At 38.3% G+C, this 19,552-nt stretch overlaps 1 protein-coding gene across 8 annotated transcripts in view; it reads right to left on the minus strand.

Annotated features, from left to right (window-relative positions):
* CELF1 (CUGBP Elav-like family member 1) overlaps positions 1-19,552 on the minus strand; it is a 50,226-nt gene that overhangs the window by 4,808 nt on the left and 25,866 nt on the right. The window contains exons 9-13 of one of the 8 annotated variants that reach the window (XM_053720347.1): positions 18,163-18,265; positions 17,897-18,025; positions 795-902; positions 510-695; positions 57-200 (exon numbers count right to left, since the gene is read on the minus strand). In XM_053720347.1, coding sequence (XP_053576322.1) covers positions 57-200; positions 510-695; positions 795-902; positions 17,897-18,025; positions 18,163-18,265 — 670 coding nt within the window. The remainder of the gene's footprint in view (positions 1-56; positions 201-509; positions 696-794; positions 903-17,896; positions 18,026-18,162; positions 18,266-19,552) is intronic. The other 7 variants (XM_053720351.1, XM_053720348.1, XM_053720350.1 and 4 more) reach the window with 7 other exon arrangements.

Genomic DNA, 19,552 nt, shown 5'->3' on the forward strand with positions numbered 1-19,552 from the left:
CATTATTATATTAAACTCATGTGGCAGGAAGGCATGAGTTTTGCTTTCTCACTTACCAAAACATTTGCTGAGGTTTGTTTGCTTATCAATAAAAACTTTGGCAGACACAACATTTCCAAATGGCATAAACATCTGTAAAACATCTTGGTCACCAAACTCCTGCGGCAGATGATATATAAAGAGGTTTGCTCCTTCTGGACCTACAAGATACAAAAATTAGCACCGGATGTTTGAAAACTGGTGATGCACTAATGCAGCGGGAAAAAAAAAAAAGTGTGACTTTTTCCGTTAGTGAAGTAGTAACATTTCCCCACTAGGCTAGTAGCTTTTAATCCATGACTAGTAAACTGAGTGTGTGCATGCACTTATGCATATTTACATATCCTTAACAACTCAAAGAACTTTTCGTATTAGGTTTTAAAATTCTATTTAAACAAACAGAATCATTGGGGAAAAGGAAAATACTGGGCACAATAACAACGCTGGTCTGTTTTTGTTTCATAACTTACCTTCCTTCTGACTCCCTGCAGCCCCCAAGCCCTGCTGGGACAAAAGACTCTGGTTGTAGAGGGAAGGCAAAGCAGCTGCAGCATACTGTTGTATGCCTGAGTAAGCTTGAGAAAGCGCCTCCATTGTACTTCCAGTGCCATTAGAAAGGCCACTATTACCCAAACCACCATTTAATGCAGCCATCCCTGTACAGAAGAACAAAGGGTATAAGTTGGGAGGATGCTTCGAAACGTTTACACTGATACAGAAGGTAGTAGGACTAGAACTAATGTCTATCATATTACCTGCTAAAGAATTAACATTAAGACCAGCCGTGGCACCAGCCAGGGTCTGCAATGCTCCAAGAGATGCCATGGGGTTAACAGATGAACTATTTGAGCTTGGCGATGAACCTGGAAGGAAAAGTTAACACATTAATGCCTAAAACGGTTATAATCAAGGTGCCCTCTGCCCCTTTACACACAAGCAGCCTCCCTTACAGAACGTAGTAACTGAGATGCAAAAATGACTAATCCCCCTAAACACAGAAACCCGATTAAGAATACACACTTAACGGCCCAAAACAACACTGGTAAAATGTTAACCCGAGATAATCCCGACAGCTTCCTCTGATCAGTTTAGTAGCCAGCATTATGGTTGCATTTTAGTCTTTATTAAACTTGCTATGCTTAGAGCTAAAATAAAAACTAAGTGAAGTAAAATAAATTTCTCTTTCATGATTCAGATAGAATATACAATTTTAAACAACTTTAGGTTTACTTTTACGATCAACATTTGCTTCATTGTCTTGGTTGGCTTTTTTGAAGAAGCAGCAATACAGTGCTAGGAGCTAGCCAAAGACAAGAGGCACAAATATTCAGCCACCAATCAGCAGCTAGCTCCCAGTAGTGCACTGCTGCTCCTGAACCTATTTTAACAAAGGATGCCAAGAGAATGAAGCAAAAATAGATATGTATTGTGTTTAAATTTGTATGCTCTATCTGAATTATGAAAAACATTTTGGTTATATCCCTTTAAAGGGAAATAAAAACCATTTTTTTCCTTTCATGATTCAGATAGAACAGAACATTTTAAACAACTTAATTTACTTTTATTATATTTTATTCGTTTTCTTGTTATCCTTTGTTAAAAAGCAGAAATGTAAGCTTAAGAGTGTGAACGTGTCTGCAGCACTATATGGGAGCAGTTTTGCAACAATGGTATACATTAGCAGGGACACTAGATGGCAGCACTATTTCCTATCATGTAGTTCCTCAGGCATGTGCACGCTACCTACCTAGGTATCGCTTCAACAAAGAATATCATGAGAATGAAATAAATTTGATAGTAGAAGTAAATTGGAAACTTTTTAAAAATTCTATTCTTTATCTGAATCATGAAAAACATTTTGGTTATGTCCCTCCTTTAAAGCCGTTGTCTTAGTTTAACCCTTTACAGAAGCCAATTCTGCATCTTTAAACTGGGCGTTGCCATCTTCGTATACTCGTATTGTTGCATCCTGAACAGAAGCAGTGCACTTTTACAGATCAGTGGCATTGCTGGCTTTTTTTTTTTTTTTTTTAAACAGTTTAAAAGTTACATCAATTATAAAAAAAAAAAAAAAAAAAAAAAAAAACAACTTAGGAATATAGAGCAAAGCAGCAATACAAAAATGTATTGTGCATGTGAAACAAGTGCATAACATTTTTTGTCAGGAAGACAACACTAATATGTGAATGTGCACCACTTCTGTCGGAGGGTACAAGAAAACAATGTACCATTAAACACAGTAGAAATGCAAAATAAAGAAATACAGAATCACTTAGTTTGAATTTAAATGAGAAATATTTTTTCTTTACTGACAAATTTCAAAGTTGCATTTGCCTTCCCCTGCATCATAACAGCCATCAGCCAATCACAAAAAAATTAAATTTATGCTTACCTGCTAAATTTATTTATTTCTTGATATGGTAAGTCCACAAATCATCTCTAATTACTACTGGGAATATCACTCCTGGCCAGCAGGAGGAGGCAAAGAGCACCACAGCAAAGCTGTTAAATATCACCTCCAACCCCAGTCATTCGACCAAAGGAAAAAGAGAGAAATGACACGGCGAGTCCACGGATCATCGCTAATCACTATTGGGAATCAATACCCAAGCTAGAGGACACAGATAAGGGAGGGACAGGGACCATAAACAGAAGGCACCACTGCTTGAAGAACCTTTCTCCCAAAGGAAGCCTCAGTTGAAGCAAAAGTATCAAATTTATAGAATTTTGTAAAAAAGTGTGTAGAGAGGACCAAGTTGTAGCCTTGCAAATCTGTTCCATAGAAGCTTCATTTTTGAATGCCCAGGAAGAAGAAACAGCCCTAGTAGAATGAGCCGTAATTCTCTCAGGAGGCTGCTGTCCAGCAGTTTCATAGGCCAAGCGAATTGTACTCTTCAGACACAAAGAAAGTAGCAGCCGTAGCTTTCTGACCCTTGCGTTTCCCAGAGAAACCAACGAACAAAGCAGAAGACTGGCAGAATTCCTTAGTCGCCTGTAAATAGTATTTCAAATCACGCACCAGATCTAGGTTGTGCAGCAGATGCTCTTTATGAGAAGAAGGGTTAGGACACAAAGAAGGAACAACGATTTCTTGATTAATGTTCCTATCCGAAGCCACATTAGGGAGGAACCCTAACTTAGAACGCAGAACTACCTTATCCAAATAAAAAATAAAGGTAAGGGGGATACACACTGCAACGCCGAGAGCTCCGAGACTCTACGAGCAGAAGAAATTGCAATCAGAAACAAAACTTTCCAAGATAACATCGTAATATATAAGGAATGCATAGGCTCAAACAGAGTCTGTTGAACTTTAAGAACAAGGTTAAGACTCCAGGGAGGAGTAACAGGTTTGAACACAGGCCTGATTCAGACCAAGGCCTGACAGAAAGATAGCACGTCTGGTACATCCGCCAGACGCTTATGCAACAAAATAGACAAGGCAGATATTTCACCCTTCAAAGTACTTGCAGATAAGCCCTTCTCCAAACCTTCTAGGAGAAAAGGACAACATTCTAGGAATCCTAACTCTACTCCAAGAGTAGCTTCTGGATTCACACCAATACAGATATTTACGCCATATCGTATGATAAATTCTTCTGGTTACATGCTTACGAGCTTGAATCAGGGTCTCAATAACCGACTTAGGTAGAATTAAGCGTTCAATCTCCAAGCAGTCAGCTTCAGAGAAACAAGATTTGGATGAAGAAAGGGCTCTTGAAGTAGAAGTTCCTTCCTCAGTGGAAGTCTCCAAGGTGGAAGAGATGACATCTCCACTAGGTCTGCATTCTTATCCATAGGATCTTTAAAAGAGCAGCTAACCTCTATGGGAATAGTGGTTCTCTTAGCGAAAGTGGAGATTGCCCCCTCCACCTTAGGGACCGTTTGCCAAGACTCCTTGATAGAGTCAGCTATTGGAAACATCTTCTTAAAAATTGGGGATGGAGATAAGGGAATACCAGGTCTCTCCCATTCCAGAGCAATAATCTCTGTAGCCCGGTCTGGTACAGGAAAAACCTCCAACGTGGAAGGTACATCAAAGAATTTGTATAGCTTACTAAACTTCTTAGGATTGACTACGACCGTCATGTCGGAGTCATCCAGGGTGGCCAAAACCTCCTTAAGTAACAAATGGAGGTGTTCTAGCTTAAACCTGAAGGATACAACTTCAGTATCAGAAGGAGGAATTAGTATCTGAGATTTCACCCTCAGAGGCTACCAAAGTATCTTCCTCCTCAGACTTCTGGGAGAGAACATTTGGTATAGCCACGACTATCAGAAACCTTACTCACTGATTCTTTACATTTCTTTTTGCGCTTTCCCTGCAGCATGGGAAAAGCAGACAGCGCATCAGTTACCGCTGAGGATATGTGGGTAGCAATGTCTTGCAAGGTAACTCCAACTAGAGTGTTAGAGGAAACGCAGGGCAAAGGTTTGGGACACTTGAGAAAGCTGCAGCATAACTTGAATAGGAGACCCCTGAACAGCATCCGCCCCAAACAATGTTGACACAGACTCAAAGTCTATGCCTGTAATGCAATGTTCTCTCTCAATACATGAGGAACAAAAAGGGATTGGTGGTTCCACATTAGCATCAAAGCACAAGAAACATTTTGAAGGGTCTCTTGGTCCATATATTTACTCAAATGAATAAACAAAAATACTTTATTTAAAATTGAAATTTGTTACTGTCCCTTTAAATTGTTAAGTGACTTATTTTCTAATTGCAAAGCAACGGCTCTAGAGAAACCCTGACAGCCTCTACTTGCTGAGGTGCCTACCTGTCCTGCTGGTTACCGGAGCCAATAGAAGATAAAGATCCGGACTTAAAACAGAGCTGCTCCCACCGGCTATCAGGCGATCGTTCTCCCAGACTTCTGAGAATGCAGAGCCGCAACAAAAATACGTCACCCTTCCGGACCTCAGGAAGTGAAAGAAAAAGCGTGCAAAAACTTTTTTGCCGCTTCCGAAAAGCTCCGCCCATCGTGGGTGTACCTAGCCGACACTTCCCAGCCGGCATTATGTGAAAGAAAGCCGCCGTGAGAATCCCAAGTAAAACACACCACCAAGTTGATATACCCCTGACCGGAACACACCAGAGAAAAAACACTGAGCCAATTAAATAAAGAGTCCTCTCGTCCCCAGGTGCCTGCACCAACTGCCTCACATCATCCTATTAACCTATAATAGGATTAAAGGGACACTAAACACCTAATGCAGATTCTGCAAACTAACTTCTGCTGTCAGTCCATAAATATACTACAAATTTAGTAATAAAGGATTTTTAAGCAGTCTGTGCAGCTTACCCCTATTGTATTCAAGAAAAGTGTTGTTAAACAGAATGGTGATACTGAGCTCAGTGCTGCTATGTGTGCTGCCATGTTGTAACGCACGTTGCTCACAGGCACAGTAGTCATGTGATGCACATGATTACCAGAATGCTCTCTCACAGTGGTGCTGAGTGCTGTAATTAGCTTTATAAACATTTTTCATATGTGCCTCATACTTATATAAATATTCTGTTGTGCATGCATTTATTAATTTCAAATAACTCAAAACTTTTTCTAAGCTAGAAGAAATATGTCTGACTGCACTATTGAGTGCACGGCTAGAGGAACTGTTGTTTTAGTTAATAGCAACAGCTGATGCTACAGGCAGGGGAAAGGAATGAGCTGAAAATTTAGTTACTACTTTGCAGTTTAAAACTGTTTAATAACTTACTTTTTTTGTAAGAAACAAGTATATATCTTGCAGGCTCTGGCAATATTCAGCTCTCTTCTTACAACAGAGCATGCCACTCCCCCTCCTTCCTCCCCCCTCTGTGTATCTACATGGAGAGGGGAGGAAGGAGGGGGGAGTGGCATGCTCCTTGTAAGAAGAGAGCTGGATAACACTGCAATTACATTTACTAGGAGATTTATGCACAAGTGCATAAATCTTCTTGCACTTGTGCATAAATCTTCTTGCACTTGTGCATAAATCTCCTAGTAAATGTAATTGCAGTGTTATCCAGCTCTCTTCTTACACGGAGCATGCCACTCCCCCCTGCTTCCTCCCCTCTCCATGTAGATACACAGAGGGGGGAGGAAGGAGGGGGAGTGGCATGCTCTGTTGTAAGAAGAGAGCTGAATATTGCCAGAGCCTGCAAGATCTATACTTGTTTCTTACAAAAAAAGTAAGGTATTAAACAGTTTTAAACTGCAAAGTAGTAACTAAATTTTCAGCTCATTCCTTTCCCCTGCCTGTAGCATCAGCTGTTGCTATTAACTAAAACAACAGTTCCTCTAGCCGTGCACTCAATAGTGCAGTCAGACATTTCTTCTAGCTTAGAAAAAGTTTTGAGTTCTTTGAAATTAAAAAATGCATGCACAACAGAATATTTATTTATATAAATATGAGGCACATATGAAAAATGTTTATAAAGCTAATTACAGCACTCAGACTTAGCACCACTGTGAGAGAGCATTCTGGTAATCCTATAATTTTAATAACATTATCTGCCATGCACAATCACGTGACTGCTGTGCCCGTGTAGCAATATGGTGGCCTACATAGCATCACCAAGCAGCAGATCAGCAGTCTAATTAAAGACACTTTTATTGAACTGTTTGGGGTAAACTGAGCGGCAAGAATAGGGATTCATGATTACTTTGTTATTATTAGTAAATATAAGTTAGCTTAAACAATTTTTAGAAGGTGCTATATGTCCCTTTAATGTTTTCAACGTCACAACAATGTTAACTGTTAAAGTGACAAATATTTTTCTCCCCTTTTAAGAAAAGTATATTAAGCACTTACCTTAATGGAAATCTGCCTGGCAGCAGGGCAGCTCACTAGGTTTGAGAGGCAGTCTCCCTCACATGGAGCTGTGGAAAAAAAGAGACTGAGTAATCTTACTCAGGCTTTCCGGTTAGGGCACCAAAACTATTTGGGAGGCGCAGTGAGCATTATACCCCACAAGTTCCCAATTGCTTAAAAGCCACCACTGCTCTACTGAAGAGACTGACATGGGCTACGGCTAAACTCCAGGAAGAAGCAGGACAATCTTGCTCTGCTTTAAAATAATAAAATCTTGATTGAAGAATCTTCTTTAAGACCCCTAAATTTGACCAACTCCTTGCTTTTAACATAGGCAAGGAGAATGACTGGGGTTGGAGGGAAGGGAGGTGATATTTAACAGCTTCGCTATGGTGCACTTTGCCTCCTCCTGCTGGCCAGGAGTAATTTTCCCAATAGTAATTAGAGATGATCCGTGGACTCACTGTGTCATTAGAAAGAAATGCATATCAATTTAAAGATCATATCTGCATATTATCAGGCTTATGTTTGCATTGAATACATATCTAGCATTTATTTAATGTTTAAAGGGACATTAAACTAAAGGATAAAGCTACAGCAGCAGGGTTACTACTGACTAGATATGTGCGTTCAGATCTGAATGCGGAAGCAGACGCTATTTCCCTTCAGATATTTTGTAGCCGGATTGAATACTGTAAAAGATTCCCAACCCTAAGAACTGTGCAAATACTAAATTATACTAATTGCCATGTTGTAACCTAGGTTTCCCATATCTTATTTTGTTAGCTGTGGCCAATAAGTGAGATATAAATTAGCTACAAGAGTGAGCAAACAATTGTTTTGTGGCATACTGAAGTATAAAGGGCCTGTAAAGTAGAGTCTGCACTTCTAGTTCTTATGGGAACTGGAAAAACCCATAAATTTCAGATGTAAATTATAGGGGCAAAATAATGAAATCCGTTTTTTTTTTTGTCGGTCGCTGGTCTTTCTATGGCAGTTGCTTATTTTCATAGTGAGGTCTCGCCATCAGCGGTAGGGAGGGTGTAATAGCAAGACCCACGCTATAATAAACAAACTATCCCTTAACGACCAGTGGCGTACAGGGTATGTCTTGGTCATTAAGGGGATAAACAATTTTTATTACAATTTTAAAACAGAAAACTATTCTCAGATGGCGCACACATGCATGTACTGCAGTAAGGAGTAAGTCTGGGGGAAAAATCTGCATCAATAAGTTATTTTGCATACAGTAAACTGAAATGGGACGTTTTATTCCCACAACAAATATTTATAGTTTAATTTACGAGCAGTCTATACTGCGCAACTTCATTCAGTCTGATAGGGTGTGTAAAAAATAGAGATTGGAGTGAACCCTTTAAAATAAATCTAGAGATTTAACCTAATATAAATAATTTTCATGTATGTATTGCAGCAACTAAAAGCAAAAAGTTCAGTAAAATATTTCGGCTGATTTTGACAATAAAAGAGTTTGGCATAAATATATGCAGTAACTAAATAGGATATTTATATCTAGACAATAATGCTATAAATTTTAGTTACCCTTTAAAATTATTTGCTGCATCAAACATGACATTTTATATTTTTAATTATATGTTTAATGTATGTGTTTATGCCTGGTGTTTATGCCTGGTGTCCCTGTCCACCAATAGTGATGTAGGAGTTGCTTTTATTAGCCAGTAAACAATTTATCCCTCGAAATAGCATGTACTTTGATTGTTTCATTATCAATTTAATCATCTTGGACCTTAACAAATTTATTTTTGTGTGTGAAAAGGTTACGACGATTTTGAATTAAAAAAACATAATTTATATAAGAACTTACCTGATAAATTCATTTCTTTCATATTAGCAAGAGTCCATGAGCTAGTGACGTATGGGATATACATTCCTACCAGGAGGGGCAAAGTTTCCCAAACCTCAAAATGCCTATAAATACACCCCTCACCACACCCACAATTCAGTTTAACGAATAGCCAAGAAGTGGGGTGATAAGAAAAAAGTGCGAAAGCATAAAAAATAAGGAATTGGAATAATTGTGCTTTATACAAAAAATCATAACCACCACAAAAAAGGGTGGGCCTCATGGACTCTTGCTAATATGAAAGAAATGAATTTATCAGGTAAGTTCTTACATAAATTATGTTTTCTTTCATGTAATTAGCAAGAGTCCATGAGCTAGTGACGTATGGGATAATGACTACCCAAGATGTGGATCTTTCCACGCAAGAGTCACTAGAGAGGGAGGGATAAAAGACAGCCAATTCCGCTGAAAAATAATCCACACCCAAAATAAAGTTTAAATTATAAGCAGAAGATTCAAACTGAAACAGCTGCCTGAAGTACTTTTCTACCAAAAACAGCTTCAGAAGAAGAAAACACATCAAAATGGTAGAATTTTGTAAAAGTATGCAAAGAAGACCAAGTTGCTGCTTTGCAAATCTGATCAACCGAAGCTTCATTCCTAAACGCCCAGGAAGTAGAAACTGACCTAGTAGAATGAGCTGTAATCCTTTGAGGCGGAGTTTTACCCGACTCGACATAAGCATGATGAATTAAAGATTTCAACCAAGATGCCAAAGAAATGGCAGAGGCCTTCTGACCTTTCCTAGAACCAGAAAAGATAACAAATAGACTAGAAGTCTTTCGGAAATTCTTAGTATCTTCAACATAATATTTCAAAGCTCTAACAACATCCAAAGAATGCAATGTTCTCTCCTTAGAATTCTTAGGATTAGGACACAATGAAGGAACCACAATTTCTCTACTAATGTTAGAATTCACAACCTTAGGTAAAAATTTAAAAGAAGTTCGCAACACCGCCTTATCCTGATGAAAAATCAGAAAAGGAGACTCACAAGAAAGAGCAGATAATTCAGAAACTCGTCTGGCAGAAGAGATAGCCAAAAGGAACAAAACTTTCCAAGAAAGTAATTGATGTCCAACGAATGCATAGGTTCAAACGGAGGAGCTTGAAGAGCCCCCAGAACCAAATTCAAACTCCAAGGAGGAGAAATTGACTTAATGACAGGTTTTATACGAACCAAAGCTTGTACAAAACAATGAATATCAGGAAGATTAGCAATCTTTCTGTGAAAAAGAACAGAAAGAGCAGAGATTTGTCCTTTCAAGGAAGGAACTTGCAGACAAACCTTTATCCAAACCATCCTGAAGAAATTGTAAAATTCTCGGAATTCTAAAAGAATGCCAGGAAAAATGATGAGAAAGACACCAAGAAATGTAAGTCTTCCAGACTCTATAATATATCTCCCTAGATACAGATTTACGAGCCTGTAACATAGTATTAATCACAGAGTCAGAGAAACCTCTTTGACTAAGAATCAAGCGTTCAATCTCCATACCTTCAAATTTAAGGATTTGAGATCCTGATGGAAAAAAGGACCTTGCGACAAAAGGTCTGGTCTTAACGGAAGAGTCCACGGTTGACAAGAGGCCATCCGGACAAGATCCGCATACCAAAACCTGTGAGGCCATGCTGGAGCTACCAGCAGAACAAACGAGCATTCCTTCAGAATCTTGGAGATTACTCTTGGAAGAAGAACTAGAGGCGGAAAGATAGGCAGGATGATACTTCCAAGGAAGTGACAATGCCTCCACTGCTTCCGCTTGAGGATCCCTGGATCTGGACAGATACCTGGGAAGTTTCTTGTTTAGATGAGAGGCCATCAGATCTATTTCTGGAAGTCCCCACATTTGAACAATCTGAAGAAATACCTCTGGGTGAAGAGACCATTCGCCCGTATGTAACGTTTGGCGGCTGAGATAATCCGCTTCCCAATAGTGAAAAAGGGTGTGTGTACAAGTGCTAAGGTAATCCCCAAGCTGTATCCAAACAGAGATCCTAACCAACCTCCAAAAAATATGCACAAGTAGTAAGAAGTGAATACAGCGCCAACAAGAGGCCAAGGGATAAATATACTCACAGAGAGATAAAAGAAGATTATTTAATGAACCATGTTAAAAAGCATCAGTAATAAAAGACTATATATAAAAAATGTAAAAAGCACATATAAATAAAATTACAAATACAGGAATATCTTACAGAAGCGGCTCAAAGGGCCAAAGCTGATAATTACAATAAAAACAGAGGTAATAACAGGTGATCAGTGTGAGTGGTACACTAGAATAAGAGTGTATACTAATAAAACAGAATTAGCCTAAGTACAACTATAACAAGTGCATCAAGCAAAAAACTAATAAACAATAATACAAACAATAGTGTTCAAAATTAGTGTTACAAAAATAGTGTTCCAAAAAATAGAAAAATGCACTGCAGTGCAAAAAAAGGGGGGTAGCAAAATAATTGTATAGATACAATCAAATAGTGAGTGCAAATGGATATAAAAATGCTAGCTACTTAATCCACTGAGGTTAAGATATAATTAAATAAAATACACAATATGCAATAACATAAAAAATAAAGTATAAAATATAATCCAAAAAAGTGTTCAAAAAGTTGATCAACAAATGTTAGTGAAGAACAAAAATAAGTCAATCAAAAAAAAAATAAAAATGGAAAAAATGGGTGATGAAAAGCAAAGTGAAAGTGAGGAAATTGATTCCTTCCAATGTTAGTTACTTTAACAGATCCAAATTGAGTGTGGTTGCTGAAGTAGCTGATTGGATCCTAGCACCTGTCAGCTGCTCCTATGGTATCCTAAAAAGTGTCCCTGTAAAAAAAGAAATTCACAACATAGTGTATCCAATATGAGAATGAAGTAAAGATTAAAGTAATGCTTACCAATATGTCAACGCGTTTCTGCCCTCAAAAAAGGGCCTCTCTCAAGACTAGAATATTGGTAATGGCAGCTGGCCTTATATACAGTTTAGAAGTAGCCTATATGGTAGTTTAATTGATTAATTGTATTGTTTGGGCGCCAAATCCCTCCACTTCCTGTGTAACATCTAAAAGATTCCCCCATAAAGTGTAGCATCACTTCCTGTGTAACATCTAAAAGATTCCCCTCCACTTCCTGTGTAACATCTAAAATATCCCCCCATAAAGTGTAGTATCACTTCCTGTGTAACATCTAAAAGATTCCCCTCCACTTCCTGTGTAACATCTAAAAGATTCCCCCCATAAAGTGTAGCATCACTTCCTGTGATGCTACACTTTAGATGTTACACAGGAAGTGGAGGGATTTGGCGCCCAAACAATACAATTAATCAATTAAACTACCATATAGGCTACTTCTAAACTGTATATAAGGCCAGCTGCCATTACCAATATTCTAGTCTTGAGAAAGGCCCTTTTTTGAGGGCAGAAACGCGTTGACATATTGGTAAGCATTACTTTAATCTTTACTTCATTCTCATATTGGATACACTATGTTGTGAATTTCTTTTTTTACAGGGACACTTTTTAGGATACCATAGGAGCAGCTGACAGGTGCTAGGATCCAATTAGCTACTTCAGCAACCACACTCAGGGAATTTGGATCTGTTAAAGTAACTAACATTGGAAGGAATCAATTTCCTCACTTTCACCTTGCTTTTCATCACCCTTTTTTTTTTTTTGATTGACTTATTTTTGTTCTTCACTAACATTTGTTGATCAACTTTTTGAACACTTTTTCGGATTATATTTTATACTTTATTTTTTATGTTATTGCATATTGTGTATTTTATTTTTTATGTTATTGCATATTGTGTATTTTATTTAATTATATCTTAAAGTGAAGGTCAATTTTCATCAATGAGTGCCCGGTTTTTAAAAATACTTTTAAAAACAGGGGCACTTTCATTGATGAAAATTAACATTGCACTGGATTTTAAGAAATACGTACCTTTTACTCCTGCAAAACCGGATCACCGATCTCAGCCTCAGTTCCTCTGTAGTGACGTCAGAAATGACGAAAACCGGCTTCCTCCAATAATGGCTTGCACCCCAGAGCGTCCAGCTCGTGATGCCTGGCTGTGATTGGAGGAAGCCAGTTTCGTCATTGCTGTGGTCTACAGCAGGAAGAAGGAGGGGGATCGTCGATCCGGCTTTGCAGAAGTAAAAGGTAAGTATTTCTTCAAATCCAGTGCTATGTTAATTTTCATCAATGAAAGTGCCCCTGTTTTTAAAAGTATTTTTAAAAACCGGGCACTCATTGGTGAAAATTGACCTTCACTTTAACCTCAGTGGATTAAGTAGCTAGCATTTTTATATCCATTTGCACTCACTCACTATTTGATTGTATCTATACAATTATTTTGCTACCCCCCTTTTTTTGCACTGCAGTGCATTTTTCTATTTTTTGGAACACTATTTTTGTAACACTAATTTTGAACACTATTGTTTGTATCATTGTTTATTAGTTTTTTGCTTGATGCACTTGCTACAGTTGTACTTATTCTGTTTTATTAGTATACACTCTTATTCTAGTGTACCACTCACACTGATCACCTGTTATTACCTCTGTTTTTATTGTAATTATCAGCTTTGGCCCTTTGAGCCGCTTCTGTAAGATATTCCTGTATTTGTAATTTTATTTATATGTGCTTTTTAAATTTTTTATATATAGTCTTATTACTGATGCTTTTTAACATGGTTCATTAAATAATCTTCTTATAATCCGCTTCCCAATTGTCTATACCTGGGATATGAACCGCAGAAACTAGACAGGAGCTGGATTCCGCCCATACCAGAATTCGAGATACTTCCTTCATAGCCAGAGGACTGTGAGTCCCTCCTTGATGATTGATGTATGCCACAGTTGTGACATTGTCTTTCTGAAAACAAATTAACGATTCTCTCTTTAGAAGAGGCCATGACTGAAGAGCTCTGAAAATTGCACGGAGTTCCAAAATATTGATCGGTAATCTCACCTCCTGAGATACCCAAACCCCTTGTGCTGTCAGAGACCCCCACAAACAGCTCCCCAACCTGTCAGACTTGCATCTGTTGAAATTACAGTCCAGGTCGGAAGAACAAAAGAAGCCCCCTGAACTAAACGATGGTGATCTGTCCACCACATCAGAGAGTGTCGTACAATCGGTGTTAAAGATATTAATTGAGATATCTTTGTGTAATCCCTGCACCACTGGTTCAACATACAGAGCTGTAGAGGTCGCATGTGAAAACGAGCAAAGGGGATCGCGCCCGATGCTGCAGTCATAAGACCTAGAATTTCCATGCATAAAGCTACCGAAGGGAATGATTGTGACTGAAGGTTTCGACAAGCTGATATCAATTTTAGACGTCTCTTGTCTGTCAAAGATAGAGTCATGGACACTGAATCTATCTGAAAACGTAAAAAGGTTACCCTTGTCTGAGGAATCAATGAACTTTTTGGTAAATTGATCCTCCAACCATGATCTTGAAGAAACAACACAAGTCGATTCGTATGAGATTCTGCTAAATGTGAAGACTGAGCAAGTACCAAGATATCGTCCAAATAAGGAAACACCACAATACCCTGTTCTCTGATTACAGACAGAAGGGCACCAAGAACCTTTGTAAAAATTCTTGGAGCTGTAGCTAGGCCAAACGGCAGAGCCACAAACTGGTAATGCTTGTCTAGGAAAGAGAATCTCAGAAACTGATAGTGATCTGGATGAATCTGAATATGCAGATATGCATCCTGTAAATCTATTGTGGACATATAATGCTCTTGCTGAACAAAAGGCAGGATAGTCCTTACAGTTACCATTTTGAATGTTGGTATCCTTAACATAACGATTCAATATTTTTAGATCCAGAACTGGTCTGAAGGAATTCTCCTTCTTTGGTACAATGAAGAGATTTGAATAAAACCCCAGCCCCTGTTCCAGAACTGGAACTGGTATAATTACTCCAGCCAACTCTAGATCTGAAACACATTTCAGAAATGCTTGAGCCTTCGCTAGGTTTACTGGGACACGGGAAAGAAAAAAAATCTCTTTGCAGGAGGCCTTATCTTGAAGCCAATTCTGTACCCTTTTGAAACATTGTTCTGAATCCAGAGATTGTGAACGGAATTTAACCAAATTTCTTTGAAGAACAAAAACGTAATCTGCCCCCTACCAGCTGAGCTGGAATGAGGGCCGCACCTTCATGTGGACTTGGGAGCTGGCTTTGGTTTTCTAAAAGGCTTGGATTTATTCCAGACTGGAGATGGTTTCCAAACTGATACCGCTCCTGAGGATGAAGGATCAGGCTTTTGTTCCTTGTTGTGACGAAAGGAACGAAAACGATTATTAGACCTAAATTTACCTTTAGATTTTTTATCCTGTGGTAAGAAAGTTCCTTTCCCTCCAGTAACAGTTGAGATAATAGAATCCAACTGAGAACCAAATAATTTATTACCCTGGAAAGAAAGGGAAAGCAGAGTAGACTTAGAAGACATATCAGCATTCCAAGTTTTAAGCCATAAAGCTCTTCTAGCTAAAATAGCTAGAGACATATACCTGACATCAACTCTAATGATATCAAAGATGGCATCACAAATAAAATTATTAGCATGTTGTAGAAGAATAATAATGCTATGAGAATTATGATCTGTTACTTGTTGCGCTAAAGGTTCTAACCAAAAAGTTGAAGCTGCAGCAACATCCGCTAAAGATATAGCAGGTCTAAGAAGATTACCTGAACACAAGTAAGCTTTTCTTAGAAAGGATTCAATTTTCCTATCTAAAGGATCATTAAAGGAAGTACCATCTGCCGTAGGAATAGTAGTACGCTTAGCAAGAGTAGAGACAGCCCCATCAACCTTAGGGATCTTGTCCCAAAATTCTAATCTGTCAGATGGCACAGGATATAATTGCTTAAAACGTTTAGAAGGAGTAAAAGAATTACCCAAATTATTCCATTCCCTGGAAATTACTTCAGAAATAGCACCAGGGACAGGAAAAACTTCTGGAATAACTACAGGAGATTTAAAAACCTTATCTAAACGTTTAGATTTAGTATCAAGAGGACTAGAATCCTCAATTTCTAATGCAATTAGGACTTCTTTAAGTAATGAACGAATAAATTCCATTTTAAATAAATATGAAGATTTATCAGCCCAATATCAGTATCAGAATGATGATGTTCATTTAAAAATTCATCTGAAAAAAGAGAAGTTTTAAAAGACTTTTTACGTTTACTAGAAGGAGGAATAACAGACATAGCCTTCTTAATGGATTTAGAAACAAAATCTCTTATGTTATCAGGAACACTCTGAGTATTAGATGTTGACGGAACAGCAACAGGTAATGTAACAGTACTAAAGGAAATATTATCTGCATTAGCAAGTTTGTCATGACAAACAGTACAAACAACAGCTGGAGGAACAGATACCAAAAGTTTACAGCAGATACACTTAGCTTTGGTAGCTCCAGCACCAGGCAGGGATTTTCCAGAAGTATCTTCTGACTCAGCTTCAACGTGGGACATCTTGCAATATGTAATAGAAAAAACAACATATAAAGCAAAATTGATCAAATTCCTTAAATGACAGTTTCAGGAATGGGAAAAAAATGCCAGTGAACAAGCTTCTAGCAACCAGAAGCACAAAATAATGAGACTTAAATAATGTGGAGACAATAGTGACGCCCATATTTTTTTAGCGCCAAAAAAGACGCCCACATTATTTGGCGCCTAAATGCTTTTGGCGCCAAAATGACGCCACATCCGGAAGGCCAACACCTTTGGCGCAAAAAAAACGTCAAAAAAGAGGCAACTTCCGGCGACACGTATGACGCCGGAAACAGAAAAAAAATTTTGCGCCAAAAAAGTCAGCGCCAAAAATGACGCAATAAAATGAAGCATTTTCAGCCCCCGCGAGCCTAACAGCCCACAGGGAAAAGTCAAATTTTTAAGGTAAGAAAAAATGATTTATTCATATGCATTATCCCAAATATGAAACTGACTGTCTGAAATAAGGAACGTTGAACATCCTGAGTCAAGGCAAATAAATGTTTGAATACATATATTTAGAACTTTATATAAAGTGCTCAACCATAGCTTAGAGTGTCACAGAAAATAAGACTTACTTACCCCAGGACACTCATCTACATGTTTGTAGAAAGCCAAACCAGTACTGAAACGAGAATCAGTAGAGCTAATGGTATATATAAGAGTATATCGTCGATCTGAAAAGGGAGGTAAGAGATGAATCTCTACGACCGATAACAGAGAAAATATGAAATAGACCCCGTAGAAGATCACTGCATTCAAATAGGCAATACTCTCTTCACATCCCTCTGACATTCACTGCACGCCGAGAGGAAAACCGGGCTCCAACCTGCTGCGGAGAGCATATCAACGTAGAATCTAGCACAAACTTACTTCACCACCTCCATCGGAGGCAAAGTTTGTAAAACTGATTTGTGGGTGTGGTGAGGGGTGTATTTATAGGGAAACTTTGCCCCTCCTGGTAGGAATGTATATCCCATACGTCACTAGCTCATGGACTCTTGCTAATTACATGAAAGAAAACAAAAATAAAAAATTAAAAAACAACCGAGTAACTACAGTGATATTTACAACCTAAACTAACAATGGGCAGAATATACTGGGGTGGGGGACAGACACTGCATAAAAAAAAAAAAAAAAAACAATACATGCAATATTCGTATTACACTTACCCTCCCCTCACCATAATGTAGATTTAAAACGGACATGAAACACAAAAAAAACTTTCTTTCATGGTTCTGATAGAGCTTTCTAGTTTACTTCTATTATCGTCTTTTCTTTATTCTCTCTGTATCTTTTATTGAAAAGCAGGAACGTAAGCTAAGGAGCATATACGTGTCTGATGCACTATATGGCAGCAATTTTGTAAGTATGTTAACCATTTGCAAGAACACTAGACGTCAGCACTATTTCCTGTCATATAGTGCTCCAGACATCTACCCAGGTATCTCTTCAACAAAGAATGCCATGAGAACAAAGCAAACATAAGTTAATTGGAAGCTTTTTTTAATTACATGCTCTGTCTGAATCACAAAAGAAAATGTTTGGCTTTCCTATCCTTTTAAGACCTGTGGTCTTTTCTATTTATTCCCTGAATGCCAGGCATGTTCTGTAATAGAGGCAAACAGTTCCCAGAAAATATTGTGTGCAGCTCACCAGAATTAGTAAGGATGCTGAGGGGACTGCTGGAAGTATTGAGTGCCGACCCTGCGCTTGGTGTGTTCTGGGCAACGCTGGCAGCAGCTGCCAAAGCTGCCAAGTTCTGCAACTGCATGGCATTGAGTCCTGTAACACGCAACACAGGCATGAGAACGCCACATGTGCAATTGGCACTAAACTACATCTATGCTGCTAAAAGCATGTCATGAAGTAGCAAAAAAACCATAACTAAAATGAATAAGAAATAAATTAAAGACACACACCTGAGTGACTCCTTGTGGAGTACTCACCTCCCATTGGGTGGAGACCACTTAGGGAGTTGAGGTTTCCGGATGAGGTGGTCTGCTGAAGGAGCTGCAAATAAAGCTAGACATTACACCAACACAAAGACAAGAAGGAGAGTGAGGGCTTGCTCTGTTTTTGGGAACAAATTGTCACACACCAAATCCACAAGGTGTAGAAGGGGGACGAGTGAGTGGGAGATAAATTAGCACAAACCATCACTACAAAAACAGAACAAGGGTGTTATGGCACTGCAAAAAGAAGGTTAGGACCACAATTGTCAAATCACTACAAAAAACTGCAGTTTCAGATTATGAAAGATGCAGTTTTACTTCTGTCAAGTCAGCACCTGTACAAATGAGTTTACTTTGGAGTATTCACTTATAGAGAATATGTTTTATGTTCTTTAATCCGTATAACAACGTGAAAAGTCTTAGGAGCTAGGATTATAAATCAAATGTAGAATAAAAAATAAGATAGATTTGCTTAAAAGGGACATGAAAGTGTAAAAAAACACAATTTTTTTTTTAAAAAAAAATCTTATTCTAACCAAAGAAATAGTGCAATAAAAAAAAACACTGGAACAAAGCACTACAGCGACCTACCTAGCTGAGCACATCAGGTGAACTAATAACACGTGAGTGCAGCAACAAATTATCAGCTAGCTCCCAGTAGGGCATTGTTACTCCTGAACCTAGCGTATATGCTTTTCATAAAATACCAAGAACAAAAATTTGATAATGTAAATAAGCAGAAAAGTCTGCTCTGAATCAGGAGAGTTTAGTGAAGACTTAATTGTCCCTTTAAGCTTTAAGTTAGTCTCAAGTATTTCTTAGGTGCACAATGAAAAAGAAGAAAAACTTTGCAAAACACGTGGAAGTGTTCAGAAGCAAAAGTACAACTCATTTGCCAGTTGCTTCCTCTGCTATAGTCAGTCACAACTTAAAAAGGGATATTAAACTCACAATTCTTCTTTTATGATTCAGATAGAGCAGTGATGGTGAACCTTGGCACTCCAGATGTTTCAGAACTACATGTCCCATGATGCTTAGGCCCTATGAAATCCAGTCGAGCATCATGGGAAATGTAATTCTGAAGCATCTGGAGTAACAAGTTTCGCCATCACTGAGAGAGAGTGCTATATTTATACAACTTTCCAATTTACTTCTGTTATCTAATTTGCTTTGCTCCCTTTTTTTGTTGAAATTACCTAGGTAGTCTCAGGAGCAGAAAAGCACAACATGGAGCAAGCTGCTGATTGGTGACTGCACATATATGCCTCTTGCCATTGGCTCACTTTATGCTCAGCTTCATCAAAGGATTCCATAAGAAAATAGCAAATTTGATAATAGGAGTAATTTGGAATGTTTA

The sequence above is a fragment of the Bombina bombina genome, chromosome 7 (genome assembly GCF_027579735.1).
Source record: "Bombina bombina isolate aBomBom1 chromosome 7, aBomBom1.pri, whole genome shotgun sequence".
Lineage (NCBI taxonomy): Eukaryota > Metazoa > Chordata > Amphibia > Anura > Bombinatoridae > Bombina > Bombina bombina.